This window comes from Tympanuchus pallidicinctus, unplaced genomic scaffold (assembly GCF_026119805.1).
Source record: "Tympanuchus pallidicinctus isolate F22 unplaced genomic scaffold, pur_lepc_1.0 scaffold37, whole genome shotgun sequence".
Classification (NCBI taxonomy): domain Eukaryota; kingdom Metazoa; phylum Chordata; class Aves; order Galliformes; family Phasianidae; genus Tympanuchus; species Tympanuchus pallidicinctus.
The window spans coordinates 1,349,467-1,366,671 of record NW_026294755.1 but is presented as its reverse complement, the minus strand read 5'-3'; the positions used below and the strand labels follow the sequence as shown (position 1 = coordinate 1,366,671).

The 17,205-nt window shown below is 55.0% G+C and overlaps 1 protein-coding gene across 2 annotated transcripts in view; it reads right to left on the bottom strand.

The window, feature by feature from the left end:
• SCN4A (sodium voltage-gated channel alpha subunit 4) overlaps positions 1-17,205 on the bottom strand; it is a 29,561-nt gene that overhangs the window by 9,496 nt on the left and 2,860 nt on the right. The window contains exons 2-16 of one of the 2 annotated variants that reach the window (XM_052699622.1): positions 13,806-14,104; positions 13,424-13,542; positions 12,981-13,070; positions 12,377-12,505; positions 12,201-12,292; positions 10,546-10,842; positions 9,464-9,527; positions 8,950-9,091; positions 7,960-8,172; positions 7,009-7,164; positions 6,712-6,835; positions 6,019-6,257; positions 4,878-5,051; positions 4,191-4,547; positions 874-1,302 (exon numbers count right to left, since the gene is read on the bottom strand). In XM_052699622.1, coding sequence (XP_052555582.1) covers positions 874-1,302; positions 4,191-4,547; positions 4,878-5,051; positions 6,019-6,257; positions 6,712-6,835; positions 7,009-7,164; positions 7,960-8,172; positions 8,950-9,091; positions 9,464-9,527; positions 10,546-10,842; positions 12,201-12,292; positions 12,377-12,505; positions 12,981-13,070; positions 13,424-13,542; positions 13,806-14,069 — 2,889 coding nt within the window. In that variant the 5' untranslated portion in view covers positions 14,070-14,104. Of the gene's footprint in view, positions 1-873; positions 1,303-4,190; positions 4,548-4,877; positions 5,052-6,018; positions 6,258-6,711; positions 6,836-7,008; positions 7,165-7,959; positions 8,173-8,949; positions 9,092-9,463; positions 9,528-10,545; positions 10,843-12,200; positions 12,293-12,376; positions 12,506-12,980; positions 13,071-13,423; positions 13,543-13,805; positions 14,108-17,205 lie in introns of both variants that reach the window. The other variant, XM_052699623.1, reaches the window with a different exon arrangement.

Genomic DNA, 17,205 nt, shown 5'->3' with positions numbered 1-17,205 from the left:
GCATGCGGACTCAGCGAGCAAGAAGCAGACTTCTCAGAGCTGCTATCAATTAGCACCTCGTTTCTAATTACTATGCAGGAATCTCATGCAATGGCTGCCAGCCCATCCCGTCCTGTTGGGAGGATGCTCCTCCATCCCGTTGGCCGTAATTGATGGAATTCCTCCACTCAATCCAGCACAGATGATGGGATGAGCAAAGAACTGGGGGTCTGGGGACTGCATGGGCCAGGCTGGACGCGTCCTCCCATGGCGGGTGTTAGTGTCACCTCCCTGCTCTCCCTTCCTGAATATATGCAATCCCACAGCCCTACGTTTCCCCATATCCTTGATGGTCCTTGGTGCAACCCATGGCTAGCAGCAATGTCCCATCACATCCCGTCCTCCTTAGTGTACCTGCTGCTGTTTTTCTGCATTTCTCACCTCCTCTCCCTCTCATTCTCACAGACAGACCATTCTCACAGTCCCACCAGCCCCAGCCTGATGCAGTCGACATCAGCTGTCTCATCAGCTCTGGATCCAAAATGCACCGCTTCATGTTTGCTCGTGCTAAGCCCCTCCACCTGGTTCCGTGCCCTCCCTCCCCGATGCTGCTTTTGGAGGCATTAGCAGTGGATCCAATGTTAGTGCCATCAGCAGATTTCCTGGCGTCAGGTTCCTCTGGGACATCTTTAACCCCAAAAGGAGTGCACTGACCCTGCGGTGCAGGCGTTAGCACAAACCCCACATCCTGACCCAAACCTCTTGGACCCGCAGCTCATGCTGGGAAACAGAGAGCTATTTTTTGCTGAAACACCCCCTGTTTGGTCCACACTGTGGAAAAGATGAAAGTAACCCCAAACGGCATCGTGCAGGGGCTGAAGCCCTGCAACCCACCTTGGCATCCTCAGTGTCAGACTGAGTGCTCGTCTCCTCGTAGAGGTCGGACTCCTCCGAGGCGATGGGGACCTGCACGGTCAGGTTGGGATTGTTGATGAAATTCATGTGGTCCAGCTCGTCCATCAGCAAATACTCCTTCCCTGCCACTCCGTCCATGTAATCCGGCTTGGGGTCCGGGCTGCTATCCACGTGGTTCAGCACGGAGTTGTCCCCTTTGCTGGGCTCCTGCTCTTCCTCCGGGGCCACCTTTTTGCCCTTCCACAGCCTTCGGAGCAGCATGAGGACAGAAGACTTCACGAAGTCGATGCCCCTGGTGATGCGGCCGATGGCGATCTGCAGGTTGTTCATCTCGCCGTCGTCATCAGAGGCTGCCAGGCTGTCGGCACTGAAGGAGCTCAGCAGCAAAGCCAAGAACAGGTTGAGCACCTGGAGGGGGCAAAGCGAACACCAATGGGGACACCCATCCTGCAGCCATGGAGGAGATCCCTTCACTGAGTGTGCTGCAACCAAAACCCTTCTCTTGAGATTTTTCTCAAGTTTCCTTTCTTATTCTTTTTAATACGGTGGGAAGTAAACACACCACAGGACTTTCTCAAGCCATGGCATTCCTAAGCCATGCCTGGAGGTTTTGTTCCTCCACCCATCCAGCTTTGCAGCACCCTTTGGACTTGAGCATCATTAACTGTCCCCAAACAAAACCCACGGCAGCCAACAGCATTGCCACCACGGCTCTGTGTCCTACATCCCAGTCTGGACCAGGAGGGTTTGGTGATATTCGGACTCCCTCTGCCCAGCCAGGGCCTGGCTCCACTCCTTCTGCCTTTCCTCTGTGGCCCCACATGGCTACAGCAGGAGATAAGAACGGGTGACCTCTGGGCTTTACTCAGAGTGCTGTTTACTCATCCCTATCCAGCCCAGTTTGCAGCTGCTTGCCGGATCCACATGGCTGAGCAGGCAGCATCAAGCTGGCTCACACCCCACATCTGCTCCCACTGCAGCTGCCACCCCACCCTGCACCCTCAGATGGGGATAAATGAGCAAGGGATGGAGTCAACCTGGGTTCTCAGTCGGTTTTGGGGTGCAGGCAGTAAGGAAGGGGTCCTGCAGGGTTGCACTGTGTTGGGTTGTGTCAAGTTGTGCTGTCTTGGGTTGTGCTCTGTTGTGTTGAGCTGTACTGCATTGTTTTGTGCGAGGCCGGGTTGGGTTGTGTTGGTTGTTCTGTGCCGTGTTGTTCTGTGTTGAGTCACGTTGTTCTGTGCTGTTTTACGCTGTGTTGTGTTGGAATGTGCTGCGCTGTGATGCTCTGTTGGGTTGTGCTGTGTTGTGTCGCGTTGTGTCGTGCTGTGTTGGTGCACGGCAGGCTCTGCTTTCCATCCCGCAGCCCTTCAGCCACCAGGTGCTGGCTTGCCTCCATCCCCCAGCATCAATTTCTCACAGCTCCACACGTGGGCAGAGCTGGCTGCTGGCTGCTGTCAGGCACGAGCTAATTGTTCTCCTGCTAATCCCCGCTGCAGGGATGCCCCTGATGTTATGCATTTGGCTGAGCAGCACTTGGGTGAAGGGAGCTGCTTTGCACTTCTGGTGGCCGTGCAGCTCGGTGCTCTTCTCGGACTTGAGGCTCTGTGTGCCTCTGATGAGTTTTTTTTTTTCCCGAAGCGCCTCTTATTGGATATTAGGAAGAATTTCTTCTTGCATTGTGGCGATGCGCTGGCACAGCTGCCCAGGGAGGTGGTGGAGTCACTGTGCCTGGAGATGTTCAAGAACCGTGGAGGTCTGGCACTTGGGGACACGGCTATGGGCATGGTGTGGGACAGGGATGTCGAAGGTCTTTTCAGCCTTAATGATTCTGTGACTCCATGCCCAGCAAGCTCCCAGGGGTCTCCAGAAGCTCAGAGCCACATCTCTAACCTCACCCCATCCTAACGTGCTGCGTAGAGCACAACTTCACTTCCGCAGAGGTCAGCTCGCTGGGTTTGCCCGCCATACATGACCTCCCTCCTGCTCACTCCCACTCTGCCATGCCCAAAACGTGCCTGGACCCCGGGGCAACCCCAGTGCTGATGCTTGGCACTGTCCGCCCCACAGCATGCCAGGAACTGGGAGCAGCGTGCGGGGATGGGAGCTGGGCTGTGTGCAGGGCACGGAGCTCCAGCAGGACCCAGGAATGCTGTGCAAAGCGGCCGCGGGGCCAAGCCCACAGCTGTTGGTGTTTGTGCCTTTTTGTGCCAGCAGTGCGTCTGAGAAGGGAATTAGCTGCTATTCAAGGTCACTGCTGTTTTCACATGGCTCATGCCATATGACTTAAACCGCATCTTTAAATAAATCCCCAGGATCCCATCAGTGTAACGCTCACGTTAGGTACCCGCTGCAGCTCATAGCCTCTGTTGGCACTGCCTTTTTGCACAGGGCTTCCTCCCTTCTCCCTTAGTAACTGCAGAGGAAATGCTCCAAGTACCGTTAACGTTACAGGACCAGCAGCACTGCCTTGTTGCTCCAGGGGGGAAGGAGGTGAAGAAGAAAGGCTCAACAACCCGCATAAGTGACACAACGCCCAAATCCCAACTTTCTAACCCCAAAACAGGGATGCTCCGTGCTGATCTGAGCCCCGGGGTGGTCTGTGTTCTGCTTTCACCGGAGCAGCCATGCGCCGTGCGGGGCAACGCGTCAGCAGCTCCAAGCCAGATAGTTTTTCAAAGCAAATTCCAAAGGGCTTACACAACCCTGGCAAGTAATCGGAGCGATCCAGCGAGCTGCTGCACTTCCCTCCCCTGCCTTGCTCCTTAAGAAGGGAGAGCGGGGCCCAGGCTGCTGGGAAAACAAGCTCCAGAGCCGCCAGCGAGCGGCTTACCAAGTTTAGAAAGGATTCTGTGCTCGCCTGGAACTTGCAGGCAGTGGTGAGCAGCTCAGGTTAGCGGGGGGCGAATGGGGCCCACCGTGTTCTGTGCCTCAGTTTCCCCTTCTGCTTCTGATCTGGCTTCAGCTGAAGATCCCTCAGGTAGAAATCTGACATAATCCTACTTTGTTAAGACTTGAGTACACCGCACAGAGGTACACAGGAGGGGGATCCTGCGCAGATCCAACAGGACCAACCCTACAAGGGTCAACTATAGGTGAGCCGACACGCACAGCATCAACCAGAGTGCAACGGGTGGAAGTGGGGGGACGTCCACCCCACGGCATCCTCCGCCCACCAGAGCAGCCCTACAGGGGACAGCTCTACAGGTGGGCTTCACAGCATCAACTACAGCACAGTGAGTGGGGACGGGGACATGTCCACCCACGGCACCCCCCTCCCTTGTTCCGCTGCCACTCACCACCAGGTTCCCGATGACCATGACCATCATGAAGACGATGAGGCACATGGTCTGGCCGGCCACCTCCATGCAGTCCCACATGGTCTCAATCCATTCGCCGCAGAGGATGCGGAAGACAATGAGGAAGGAGTGGAAGAAGTCATGCATGTGCCAGCGGGGCAGTGTGCAGTCGGTGGAGATTTTGCAGACACACTCCATGTAGCTCTTCCCAAAGAGCTGCATCCCCACCACGGCGAAGATGAAGACGATGATGGCCAGCACCAGGGTCAGATTCCCAAGCGCGCCCACTGAGTTGCCAATGATCTTGATGAGCATGTTGAGGGTGGGCCAAGACTTGGCCAATTTGAAGACTCTCAGCTGTAGGAGCAAGGAGGCAAGGCGTGAGTTGCTGGGGGCCCCCCTCGCCACAGGGGGTGGGATTGGATTCACGTGGCAGTTTTAGGATGGATTTAACACCCAACAGCTTTGCAAAGAGTCGCAACTCCTCAATACCTGGCTCAACTGGTGGCGTTATCTTGGAGGTTGGCACTGGATGATCTTTGAGGTCCCTTCCAACACTAGTCATTCTATGGTTCTGTCCTTAACGAGGACAAGCTGGTGGCTGCCATGAATGCCCTTGAATGACCATTCCCCCCCCCTCTGTTGATCCCACCCAAAACCCACGGATTTCATCCCCATGCCACGTACCAAGCGGAAGGAGCGCAGCACGGAGAGCCCCTGCACGTTGGCCAGCCCCAGCTCCACCAGGCTCAACGTGACGATGATGCTGTCAAAGATATTCCAGCCCTGCTGGAAGTACTCATAGGGGTCCAGAGCGATGAGCTTCAGCACCATCTCTGCTGTGAAGATCCCCGTGAAGACCTGTGGGGAACACAGCAGTCTTGGTTTGCTTGTAAGTCAGCGCCAAGCTTCTGTGTGGGGTGGGTAGCACCTCGTTTCTGGGGAAATACCCAAATTGAAATGAGGTATTTCCCCCAAATTGAGCATTTTGTCCCATTGGGCTCAGCTCTTACTGGGAATCACCTTCCAGTATGGATGGTGGGGAGCAGCAGTGACCGCTTCTGGAAAAAGGGTGGAAATTAAAACCAATTCTAATTGGCAAAAGAATCCCCCCCTGTGGCAGGGATTCCCAGCACCAGGAACTGGAATGATACGGGACTGTGAAAGAGCTGAGCCAGCTCCTACACATCGCTTTTCCTGGGACCACAACAGCCCTGAGCGTTATCACATTACGCCAGGGCTGGGTCAGCGATGTGACAATTGGTGTCTGTCCTCAGTTGAATTGCATGGCATGGCATGCACAGGGGGCGAATTCCACCCTGGACGTGGGTCACAGGGTGGATTCTGCCACCAGCATCCCAGGAGCTGCCCCCATTGCATCCCATTGTGTGCATCAGCTCTGCTTCTCCCGCTCCCAGCCCCACTGCATTCCCCAGTCCCACTGCTTCTACACACATCTAGAAATGACCACCGTCCCCAGGGAGAAGCTGGAGGTGTTTTTTTGCAGCGTGCTTTGAGCAACAGCCAATTAATCCCCTTTTATTTCCTGAGTGAAACCAGAGACAAAGCAGCTATGTGCTGAGCATGTGTCACCAGCGTGCCTGCGTGCAGAGAGGTCCCAGCAGGTGCTGGAGCAGGGCAAGGTGACAGGAGGGAGGATGCAGCCCTCCCTCTTCTCTTCCCCAGCCCTTGGATGGGTTTGCCAAACCAACCAGGAGCCTCCTGGACTCGTCCCATCACACTGCATGCAGCTGAAAGCTGCCCGCTGGTGGTGGTTTGGGGGCTGTGGCTCAGAGCAAGGAAGGACGGGGCGGTGGACTCTGCCTACCAGGTTCCCCACGGTCAGCACGTTCTCAAACTCCTCTGTCATGGGGTAGTGCTCCATGGCCATGAACAGCGTGTTGAGCACGATGCAGATGGTGATGCCCAGGTCCACGAAGGGGTCCATCACCACCAGCTTGACGAATTCCTTCAGCTTCAGCCATGGGTAGCAGCAGTCCCACACCAGAAACATGCGGGCAAATTTGTACCACCAGGACGGGCACTTCTGGTGAGCTTCCTCCAGCTCTGAGGGCAGGAAGGAAAACTGACATCAGCGTGAGCTTCCCCTGTCCTCCCTTGGGTGGGAAAATTCATTCCTGGGAGCACCTGGAGGTGTTCAGCTTGGATGGTGCCCTGGGCAGTGTGATGGGGTGGGGGGCAGCCAGCCCAGGGCAGGGTGTGGGACTGGGGGGGCTTTGAGCTTCCTTCCAACCCAACCGTGCTGTGATTCCATGGTTCTCAATCTTTAAGGTCCCTTCCAACCCAACCGTGCTGTGATTCCATGGTTCTCAATCTTTAAGGTCCCTTCCAACCCAACCATGCTGTGATTCCATGGTTCTACAATCTTTAAGGTCCCTTCCAACCCAACCATGTTGTGATTCCATGGTTCTACAATCTTTAAGGTCCCTTCCAACCCAACCATGCTCTATGATCTTTAAGGTCTTTTCCAACCCAAGCCCAAAATGTAGCCAGGCCATACCTTCCATGGTGTTGGAGATGACACTGATGGCACTCCCCACCCTCTTCTCGAGCCCTGGCCCATCTTGGTTGCCTATGGTGAGGTGGTTGGAGTCTGATTTCTCTGGCTCATTGGCTGGATTGAACTAGAGGAGAAGAGGACACACAGGCGAACAAGCATTGAATGCGCTTAGAGGCTGAGAAGACAAAAGGAGACCTTGGGTGCAACACAGAGCTGCAGGAAGGCTGGCAGGAGCAGCGGGCACTTCTAGAGGATGTGGGGGGTTGTGCTGGGTCACAGCAAGGGCAGAGCACGTACTTCAATCACCGTGGCAGAGCGCTGCAGCACGACCTTGGGGACCACCTGCCCATTGCAGTCCTTCGCCTTGTCCTGGTCGCTGTTCAGATCCGAGTCGCTCTTCTTCCCAGCCGCACTGCTCTGCAGGGAGCTGCTGCTGGACTGCCTGTCCTGCAACTGCAGCAACCACAGCTCCGTCAGCCTGCAGTCTGAACTTCCCAAAAGCTCTCACGTTTTGAATTTGGCCTCGTGAATGACTCACGGGGACGTAACCGCGCGGTGCTGGCTTGGGGTTGGACGCGATGACCCTAGAGGACTTTTTCTACCTTAACAGTGCTGTAATTCTATGTTTCTATGTAAAACCTCTGATTTCTGTCCTGTGGAGAACTTTAATCTTTGGAATGAGCCTTCATTCCGAATGAGAAAGAGAAGCACTCGTCATATACCCAAAGGACACCAGGACTCAGGCAAGACGCTGGAGTCTTCTGCTTCCAGTGTTGGCCAAAAGCAAATGGCTTGCTAATTCATTTAGCTTTGCTGCAACTGCCCTGTCTCCCCTGAGTGCTTCTTTCCTGACTGCAATCTGCCCATGCAGGCGCTCTGCCAGGCTTTCTGCTCTTGATGTGCCGTTCAGGGGCCGATTATTCTGATGCCTGCCTTGTTCCTCACCTCCTTCTTTCAATCTGATCTGCATGTTGTGTGCTGCACCTCTGCTGCCTCCCAGTGCTCCCTGTGTTGGTCTTTAGATGTGGAAATTAAATCTTTTCAGCCTATTTTTTCCATGCATATATAAACTTTTGGATTCAGCTGGTGACCTCAAATAGTTGCTCAGTTCTCATTTTCACTTGGTTGAGAGCAAGCAGGACTTATTCCTGCATTTTATGCAATTAGGAAAATCATTACGTGTGTCTCTGCCCCTCCCTTTCTCCCCTCATTCTGTCTCTCATTGACACCTTCTCCCTTCCCACCAACCTGCTTCTCCTGCTCCTCCTGCTGCTTCTTCAGCTGCTCCATGAGCTGCTGGAACTCCTCTTCCTTCTGCTGCGCCTCCAGCATGGTGGCATCGTTTTGCTCAGCATAGGCCATGGCCACCACAGCCAGGATGAGGTTGATGAGGTAGAAGGAACCCAGGAATATCACCACCACAAAGAAGATCATGTACGTTTTCCCTGCCGCACGCAGCGTCTGCGGGAAGAGGAATCATGAGCCATCACACCTCCTGCTTCCAAAAATACGTCGTGCTTGTTGGTCAAGCCTGGCGCTGTCTTCCTAGCGGTCACGGGAGGAAGATGAGACTTTGCTCCAGCCTCCCCAAGTGCTGCACATTGCCCAGCTGACCTTCCTGCAGCTCGTGGCTTTGGGTTGGGGATGGGATGAACAGGTTGAGATCTTGGCCAACCCAACTGCACTGCCCAGTGCCAGCTGGAGGCCCAGGTGGGACCAGTAACTCGTCATGGCTTTGCACGGCTGTACCTCAGGTCCCACCCTTGGGGCACACTCTAACTCTGGATTAGGGAAAGATCATCTCCAGAAGACACACACAGCCTTCAGTCTCGCTTTTCTGATTTAACCAGCTCTGGACTCAGGGCTTGAACCCATTACCTAAAGGAAAACTGGAATTTCATGCAAATTCTGCCTCTAGGATGTCCACGAGGAGAGTTTTCCCCCTTCCCCTCTCCATTATCTCAAGCTAGAGCTGCACTAAACACTTCTGCAATTCCCTAGTTTCCGTAATACGCCACACTGGGGAGCTGGGTGAGAGCATCCATGGCTTTCCCTCGGGTCAAAGTCCAATCAGCTCCCAGTCCAGTGACTTTTTACGAGGCCACGGGCAGCACTGAAACAGCAGAACTCTCACGTGAACAGGGAACGCACGAAACAGAAGAAATGAGATAGAAGTCACCGCCGGGCCACGAGGGGCTCAGCCACGCACCCACCCGCCGCGCTGCCACTGGCGCCTACCAGCTGGAAGAGGTTCTCCCAGAAGTCCTGCGTCATGAGGCGGAAGAGGGAGAGGAAAGCCCAGCTGAAGGTGTCGTAGCTGGTGTAGCCATAGTTGGGGTTCCTGCCCGTCTTCATGCACACGTACCCCTCTGGGCACTTCCTGTCAAAGGGCAGCTGGCGTCAGTCCCCGTCCTCACCCTGCAGCCCCTGGGATGGTTGAGGCTGGGAGGAACCCTTAAAGATCCACTTTTGCGTGACATCGATCGGTGGATCCCATCACACAAAGCCCCTTCCCACCCAACTCCGGATGCTTTCCAGGGTGGGGGCTTCCACCGACAGCATCTGCGCTCAGTTCCAGTCGTTCCATCCCCTGGAGGGGGCGCTTGGCAGGAAAACACCCAATGGGGTGCAGATGGGATGGCTGGGTGCAGATGGGATGGCTGGGTGCAGATGGGATGGCTGGGCTGCGCAGCGGTCCGGCAGGGACCCACCCAGAGGGGACCAAACGACCACCAGTGTGAGCTGCACTCACCCAGCATCGCTGCTGTTCCCACAGAGCAGGGCATCGAGCGCTCCCTCCAGAAAGTAGAAATTCGCTTCACGGTTGGGGAAAGAGCGAGACATGGGAAAAATGAATAAGCATGGAGATTGATTTTAAAGCCAATGGCCAAGCGGGTCGGCGCTGCTGGGAAGGTGGGTTAGCAGGGCTCATCAGGAGCACAGGGGTGGTAGGGCCCCAAAAACATGGGGAAAGGGCCCACGGCCATCACCTTCCTCCTGCTGCTCAGGTGATACACGTTTAGCCTGGCCCCAAGAGCTGCCAGCCCAAATACACGCCTGCAGCGTGCTGTTGCTATTTGTGCTCTTTGGATCCCATATATTGAATTTGCACCCCTGCAACGAAGCCTTCCTGTAACTGATGCTTACTTCCCCAGCAGGGCGAAGCAGCTCAGCCCAGACGTAACCCGACCTTCTCCTGAGCTCTGAGTGCCCAAAATGGGCCATGAAACATCTCCTTAGAGACAGTCCCTGGAGTGCAGCTTGCTCCAGGCGAGTCTGCATTGATCCGTGACCCCGAATGGATTTTTCCAACACAATATTGCTTTTGGATACTGCCTCCCTCTTTGGGCTTTTGTGTTTGGGTCTGGCTCGTGGTCAGATTGATTGCACGAGGTGAGAAGTTCAAAGGCAGAGCCCATGTTCGGGGCTGAGCTTTCCCCAGGCCTGGGAGCCAAAAGAGTGTTGGTGGAATTAAAAACAAGGAATAAAGCCACAATTACTCAGAAATCCCTAAGAAAACATGTTAGAGGCAAACGGAAACCTCCCTGGCAGATTTAATGCTGTATTTACGATTTCATGTAGTGTTAAAAAAAAAAACAAAAACGAGCCAAACAAGAATAAACTACCATATTTTTTTGGCTTTTTCCCCGGCGTTTTTCCATCTGTCCCTCCTCTGAGCACGCACAACCCCTGCTCCACCCACTAGCTGTATCCTCTTGCAAAACCCGAATCCTACTGAAGCACCTCAACGGGAAGACCCATGGGAACAAACCCTCTTGGTCAGACACGGAGGAAGAATGGGGTAAACTGAGAAGGGGAGCAGTGAGTCCTTACCTTCGTCGTTGATGTAGGCTTCGAAATCGAAGGTGCCGTTGCCTGTGAAGTTGCCATCGATGCCATCGGTGAAGTTGCCGTAGAGCGTTGCGTTGGCCAACGTGGCGTCGTCCAGCCCAAAGTCCCCCATCAGGGTGTCATTGAGGGGCGGCCACCTCACACACTTGTGCCGGAGGTTCCCCATGAAGAGCTGGAGGCCGATGAGGGCGAAGACGCTCAGGCAGAAGACGGTGAGGATCATGACATCCGAGAGCTTCTTCACCGACTGGATCAGCGCCCCGACGATCGTCTTCAGCCCTGGGAGGGAGTCGGCCCTGCTGAGCTAACTGCTCGTTTGCTCAGAGAGTGATTTTGCTCGCGTGCTACGGTGCTTCCCAAAGCTCTGGGCTTAGCAGGGACACGGCTATCCCCAGTTTCACCCCATGGACCCAGACCTCACGTATCGATGGGCACCGTCCCTTTTGCAGCAGGGCAGCCAGCTGTCCCCACACCTCGCCCCGGGCGTCGCAACTCACAGCCCACCCTTGCTGGCAGCCAGCCACTCCTTTTGTCTTCGAGTTTTTCCCAAACACCGCCATTTAGCTGTTTTTCAGCCCCAAACTGAACAGCACACAGGCCAGCGATTCGCCAACCCAAGCGGCCGATGCCGTGCGCCGCTCTCGGCTTCGGCTGCACAGAAACCCCCATGACCCCAAACCCCCACATGTGCCGCCCTGCAGGCAGCCGGGAGCCAGCTGGTCCCTTCCAGAGAAACCCTCCGGCATCTGAGCACAGGGGATGGAAGTGACAGTTTGCATTAAGCACCGGGATTAACTCGCTTCCTCTGCAGACGGCGGCGGACTTTTGACCAGGAATTGTCTGCATGGGTGATGGGTGACACCGGGACATCCTGACACCGAGCTGCAGGCAGCTCAGAGCAAAGTGCATGGAGGCACATCCCCGAAGGCATAGGACTTTTAGCCCTGCTGTTCCCCATTTGCCCAAACTATTTAGGTAAAATCCTGTTCTCCCAGGGCTCGTCTATGTTGGGAAAATGATTACGGCCACCCTTCAAAACCAGCTTATTTTTGCAGCTGCTATTTCTGCAGAGCCTCCTGGGGGGGAAGGCGTGCCAGAAACAAGAGCCCTGGCACTAAGAACAAAGTGCACTTTTTCCAAAGCGCAATTTTTAGCTTTGAGGGAGGAAATATAAAATTATTCAAATAGGAAGCCCAAAGATCTGGAAGATACAGGGACACAGTGAGAGTGGGATGATAAATTACCGCTGCAATTTCATCTAATTCTCCTTCAGGGTTCTGACCTGTTGTTTCTGTGTCCACACGGGGTCTTGAAATGGTATCAGGTTTGGGAAGCATCCCTCAGAGCTGTTTGGTAACAGCTAATTCGTGTCCCTAATGCTGCACGGTGGATATTTGGGGTTGATGTTAAATGTTCACCGCTTGCACTGAGAGCCATTAAATATCCCAATCCTGATAGCAGAGTGCTCAGCAATGGGGGGAAAGCATTTATGGCTCCAAGGTCTGAGGAAACTGTAAGGATCGTGTTAATTGGGGCCATAAACCCAAAGAAGCGTCCCCAAGAAGCCCTAAAAAAACCACGTCTGGCAGGAGAGAGGCTTTTGCTGATGAAGCAGCGAGCACAGCTAATTGCCCCACCTGGTATCACCGTGATGGTTTTCAAGGCACGGAGGACACGGAAGGTTCTGAGAGCAGAGATGTTCCCCAGGTCCACAAACTCGGTGATGTAGCTGCAGGATGACAGAGGACAGGGCGTGAAGGACCCCACGCTGTCCCCAAGGTCCCCGAGGTGCCCAGGGTCCCCCTGCACTCACGCCATGGAGATGACCATGAAGTCCAGCCAATTCCACGGGTCGCGCAGGAATGTAAAGTCATTGATGCAGAAACCTCTGGACAGGATCTTGATGAGGGACTCGAAGGTGTATATTCCAGTGAAGGTGTATCTAAAAATGGGAATGGTGACTCAGGGGATGCTCAGCAGGGGAGGCTCTCCGCTGACCTCCACTCAGTGTGGTCAGCTGGGACATCTCTCCACCTATGGGGACAATCCTGCACCCCCTCTGACTGCTGTTGATGCACTATCAGCACTGATTTCTCTTTAAACCCGACTGAGCCCTACTGTGCAGAACTGCAGAAAAATAAAATAAAATAAAATAAAATAAAATAAAATAAAATAAAATAGCTTTTTTCCCTTCCTTTCAGATTTTGGGCAGCACTGAAGCACTTCTCTCTGCAATGCCTGATGCAAAGCGTGGATGTCCCTTCTTAAATGGGGGCATTTAGGACGGAGAGGGCCACCATCACCTCCCAAGGACACTTCTGGTCCTCTGAAGGATGCCTGGATCACGACAGCCCTGTCCCAGCCTTGGTCCCATCCCTTCAGGCTGCGATGTCCCCCCATGTCCAGCAGGGACTTACTCCACGTTCTTGGACCACGCCGGGGGGTTGCTCATCGTCATAAACACACAGTTGGTTAAAATGGTGATCATGATGAACATGCTGAATAATTTACAACCTGGTCAAGGAGAACTGCTGCGGCTGTTGCCTAGACTCCCCCTTCTCATGGGTAGGAAGCCAAGAACTTCTCGGCTTGGAAGGCTTGGGCCTCATCTTAGGAAGCGCCACCATTTATAGGTGTTCTCCTTGTTCCAACCAAAATGATGCTAGGACAGCTCTTGGTGATTGCCACCAAACTGCCCCAAACCTTTGGGCACCCGCTTCTGGGAAGGGACAAAAGCTCTAGCTCTGGATCCCGGTCATGGTTGGGGACCAACCCAATGAGAATTACTCATGAGATCACCGGAAAACACCCTCAGCCCTCTTCATCTCCCCTCCCAGCATCAGGACTGAAGCAAGGATATGAATGGATGAGCACTTTGATGGCTCCTCTCCGGATGGGGTGGAAGGGCCCCAGCAGGTAGAGCGCAGGAGTTGCTGAGAAGCGGAAGATGGACTTGCCTTTGTTGAGAACGATGAATGTCTGCAGAGGAAAGAGAGGTGAGACACAAATCGGCACAACCCCACGGATAAAGCAATGTCTTCTGAAGGGCGTATTTTGAATCTCCTGGTCAAGGAAGGGATGCTGTGCTTCAGAGGAGAAGGAACCAGAGCAACGCGGGGCTGTGGCTCACCAAGATGGGCTCAGGTGGGACCCAGAGGAACGGATGGAAGAAGGAGGAGCCCACGCTCTGAGCTGTGTAGGGCCTTGCACCTAACACCCACAGGCTAAGCACTGTCCCTCACCTTCTTATCCTTGTAGAAAGGGTCCAGGTCCTCCAGGGGGGTCCCGATGAGCTCCAAGGGGGGATCCCCATAGATGAGGGGCAGGTTCTTGCCAGCCTCCAGGTCACTGCTGGGCTTGAGCTCCTCTTCCTCAGGCATCTCCACCTGCTGCTTCTTTAGCTTGAGCGCCTTTGCCTCGGCGATGCGCTGCTCAATGGCAGCCAGCGAGGCGGGGGTGAAAGGGCGCAGGTTCTCGGGGCCCGGGATGTGCGGCAGGCCGGCCATGCTTTCATTCTGCTTGCGGGACGCCTGCGCCCGACCTGCTGGGGAGAGCGGGGTTCAGAAAGTGGTGCTGGATGGGAACAGTTTGGGGCTTTTATTGAGGTTGGTCGGTGACCGGTGGGGACAATGAAGGCGTTTGTGAGCTTGGTGATGGAAAGTTCTTGGTTGGCTTTTGCAGTTGGCTTTCTTCCAGCCAACAGCTCCAAAACCACTGAGATCACAAGAAAAATGCTGGGGTTGCATGCAGATATCGCATCCAAACGGACACACCTGGGTTCCATGCACCCTGCTTCCCCCTTCCCCTCTCAAAGCCAACCTCTCACTCACTGCCGTTCTCCCTGGCGCTGCACCAGCTGGCTCGTTAGGCATGCAGTTTCACAACCAAGGTTGCTCAACCAAATCAAACACCTTCAGCACCAGTGGCACTGCTCCAGCTCTTTGCAGTGCGCTGCAAAGGACCAAAGCTTTCCTCTTACGTGCAAGCAAGAGGTTCCTCGGTCAGAAGACCTCAGTCCTGGTGGTTGGTGGTCATTTCCCAGCACCAATCCCATCGGTAGGAACCTGAGTGCCCTACAGCACTGCATGGCTCTGCTCTGGAGGGGGAGGAGCTGAAGTCGTATTGTGAGCCAAAATAAGCAAGAATGGTTCTTATAGAAATCTTCTCCAGACCAGAACTGGGGGGGCCGTTGTGGGGAGAGGTGAGGGTGGCCCCACTGAAAAGCAGAGCAACAAAAAGAGATGCGGGGAGCAGGTGGGGAGCAGGTTTCCCCCCCAGCTTAATAACCCCAACTCACAGAAAACCCAACCCACGTCATTCTATCATCCTACGAAATAGGAAAATTCAATCTGAATGAGCAGTGCTGCCAGGAGCAGAGCCCTGAAATGTGAGGCAAGGGACGTGCCCCCTCCCCAAGACGAGCACCCCACCGACCAGCAGCGCCCTGAGCATCACGCCCTCTGCGCCCCGATGCTTTGTGCAGTGCTACAGAGCCTGGCAGAGCGCTAGGATCAGCACTGCTCACACCCCAGCCCCGAACCGCCTTGCTGGATGCTGAGAGCTGGAAACCCTTTGTAATTAGGGAGAACATTTGTAGGTCTGTTGGGAGCAGACCCTTGGTGCATCGGGTCGATGCGTTCCTGCAGTGATCGTAAAACCCAGCGATAAAAGCAAAGGCGAAGGGAGGTATTGATTTCACATCGCTGCGGATGGCTGCGTTTGAGGAACTGCCACGCTCCCTTGCTGTTGCTGAGCTGCATCTCATTGTGCAGAATGGATTTCCTTCTGCCAAAGGCCGCTGATCCCCGCAGCGGTGGCACAGCGCCGGGGCTCTTCGTGCTCAGTGGTGTTGTGATGCAGCTTCCAAATGCTGCTGGGAGAGGAATGGACCGATAGCAACCCTACAGCAAACCCTACAAGCGCATAGGGTGCTGCACGGCCCACATCCTGCCCCATAGAACCCACAGCACAGCCCTATCCCCAGTGCATGGTGCCGGTGGAGGCGGCCGAGCCTCCAGCTGCTGCCGGCCATCAGGCTTGGGGTCGGGTTTCCACAGCCCCATGACTCTGCTCATTCCTCCCTGCTGGGAGCCGGGGCAGGAGGGGAAAGTGTGTGCAGGACCCCAGCTTTGCTTTTGACCCTATGTTTGCTTTTTTGCTGGGCTGAACATTGCATGGCCGTAGGGTAGAAAAGGGAGACGCTGGGGCTAAGCAGGAGGTCCTCCAAAGGGATGCTGTTGTGTCCACTTGGGGTCTGCTCCTCTGCGGCCTCCAGGCCCACCATCCCCTTTGGGGATACCCAGAGGTGCAAGATGTTTGCTACATCCAAGATCTGAAGCTCCTTGCAATTCAGGATATTCACCGATTCTACACTCAACCTCTGCTTCACGAAAGAGAAGGGATCAAATGCAGACCTGCACTGCTGTCCCAATGAACCCATGCCCCACGCTCATGTGGGGCTGGCAGAAGGGTCCCACTGCCCTGGGGGCGCTGCCAGCCTCTGGCACCTGCTTGAATCTGGGGCCAGGCCCACCAGCTTAGGATCAGAGGAGGATGCTCCGCAAGGCTTCTTTTCCCCACAGATAAGTGTTGGTTTGATGGGACACCAGTGCCTCTGTGACAGTGCCTACAGTGCTCCAGTAGGGATAAAACCACCCCAGTGCCAGAGGCATGGTGTGAACAGCTCATCAGAGGCACACAGAGCCTCAAGTCCAAGAAGAGCACCGAGCTGCACAGCCACCAGAAGTGCAAAGCAGCTCCCTTCACCCAAGTGCTGCTCAGCCAAATGCATAACATCAGGGGCATCCCTGCAGCGGGGATTAGCAGGAGAACAATTAGCTCGTGCCTGACAGCAGCCAGCAGCCAGCTCTGCCCACGTGTGGAGCTGTGAGAAATTGATGCTGGGGGATGGAGGCAAGCCAGCACCTGGTGGCTGAAGGGCTGCGGGATGGAAAGCAGAGCCTGCCGTGCACCAGCACAGCACGACACAACGCGACACAACACAGCACAACCCAACAGAGCATCACAGCGCAGCACATTCCAACACAACACAGCATAAAACAGCACAGAACAACGTGACTCAACACAGAACAACACGGCACAGAACAACCAACACAACACAACCCGGCCTCGCACAAAACAATGCAGTACAGCTCAACACAACAGAGCACAACCCAAGACAGCACAACCTGACACAACCCAACACAACCCTGCATGAGGGGAAGTGGCTTCCCTCCTGACAGCAATGTCTGGATTTGGGGATTGGTGGTGAACGTGAGTCCCAAATGGGGAAGGGCAGAGGGATGCTGAGGGCAGCACGGCAGATTTGGCTGTGCAGAGCAAGCTGGGAGCACAGGGACCCTTTGCGTGGAAGCCCATTGGCACCCATTGCTCAGAGCCTCACTCTTCTCCTTCCTTACTGCCTGCACCCCAAAACCAGCTGAGAACCCAGGTTGACTCCATCCCTTGCTCATTTATCCCCATCTGAGGGTGCAGGATGGGGTGGCAGCCGCAGTGGGGAGCAGATGTGGGATTTGGGGATGAGCAGAAAGCGGAGGGCAGGGCCAGGCCCAGGCTGGGCAGAAGGAGCCCAAATATCACCAAACCCTCTTGATCCTGGCTGGGAAGCAGGACACCGCGCCG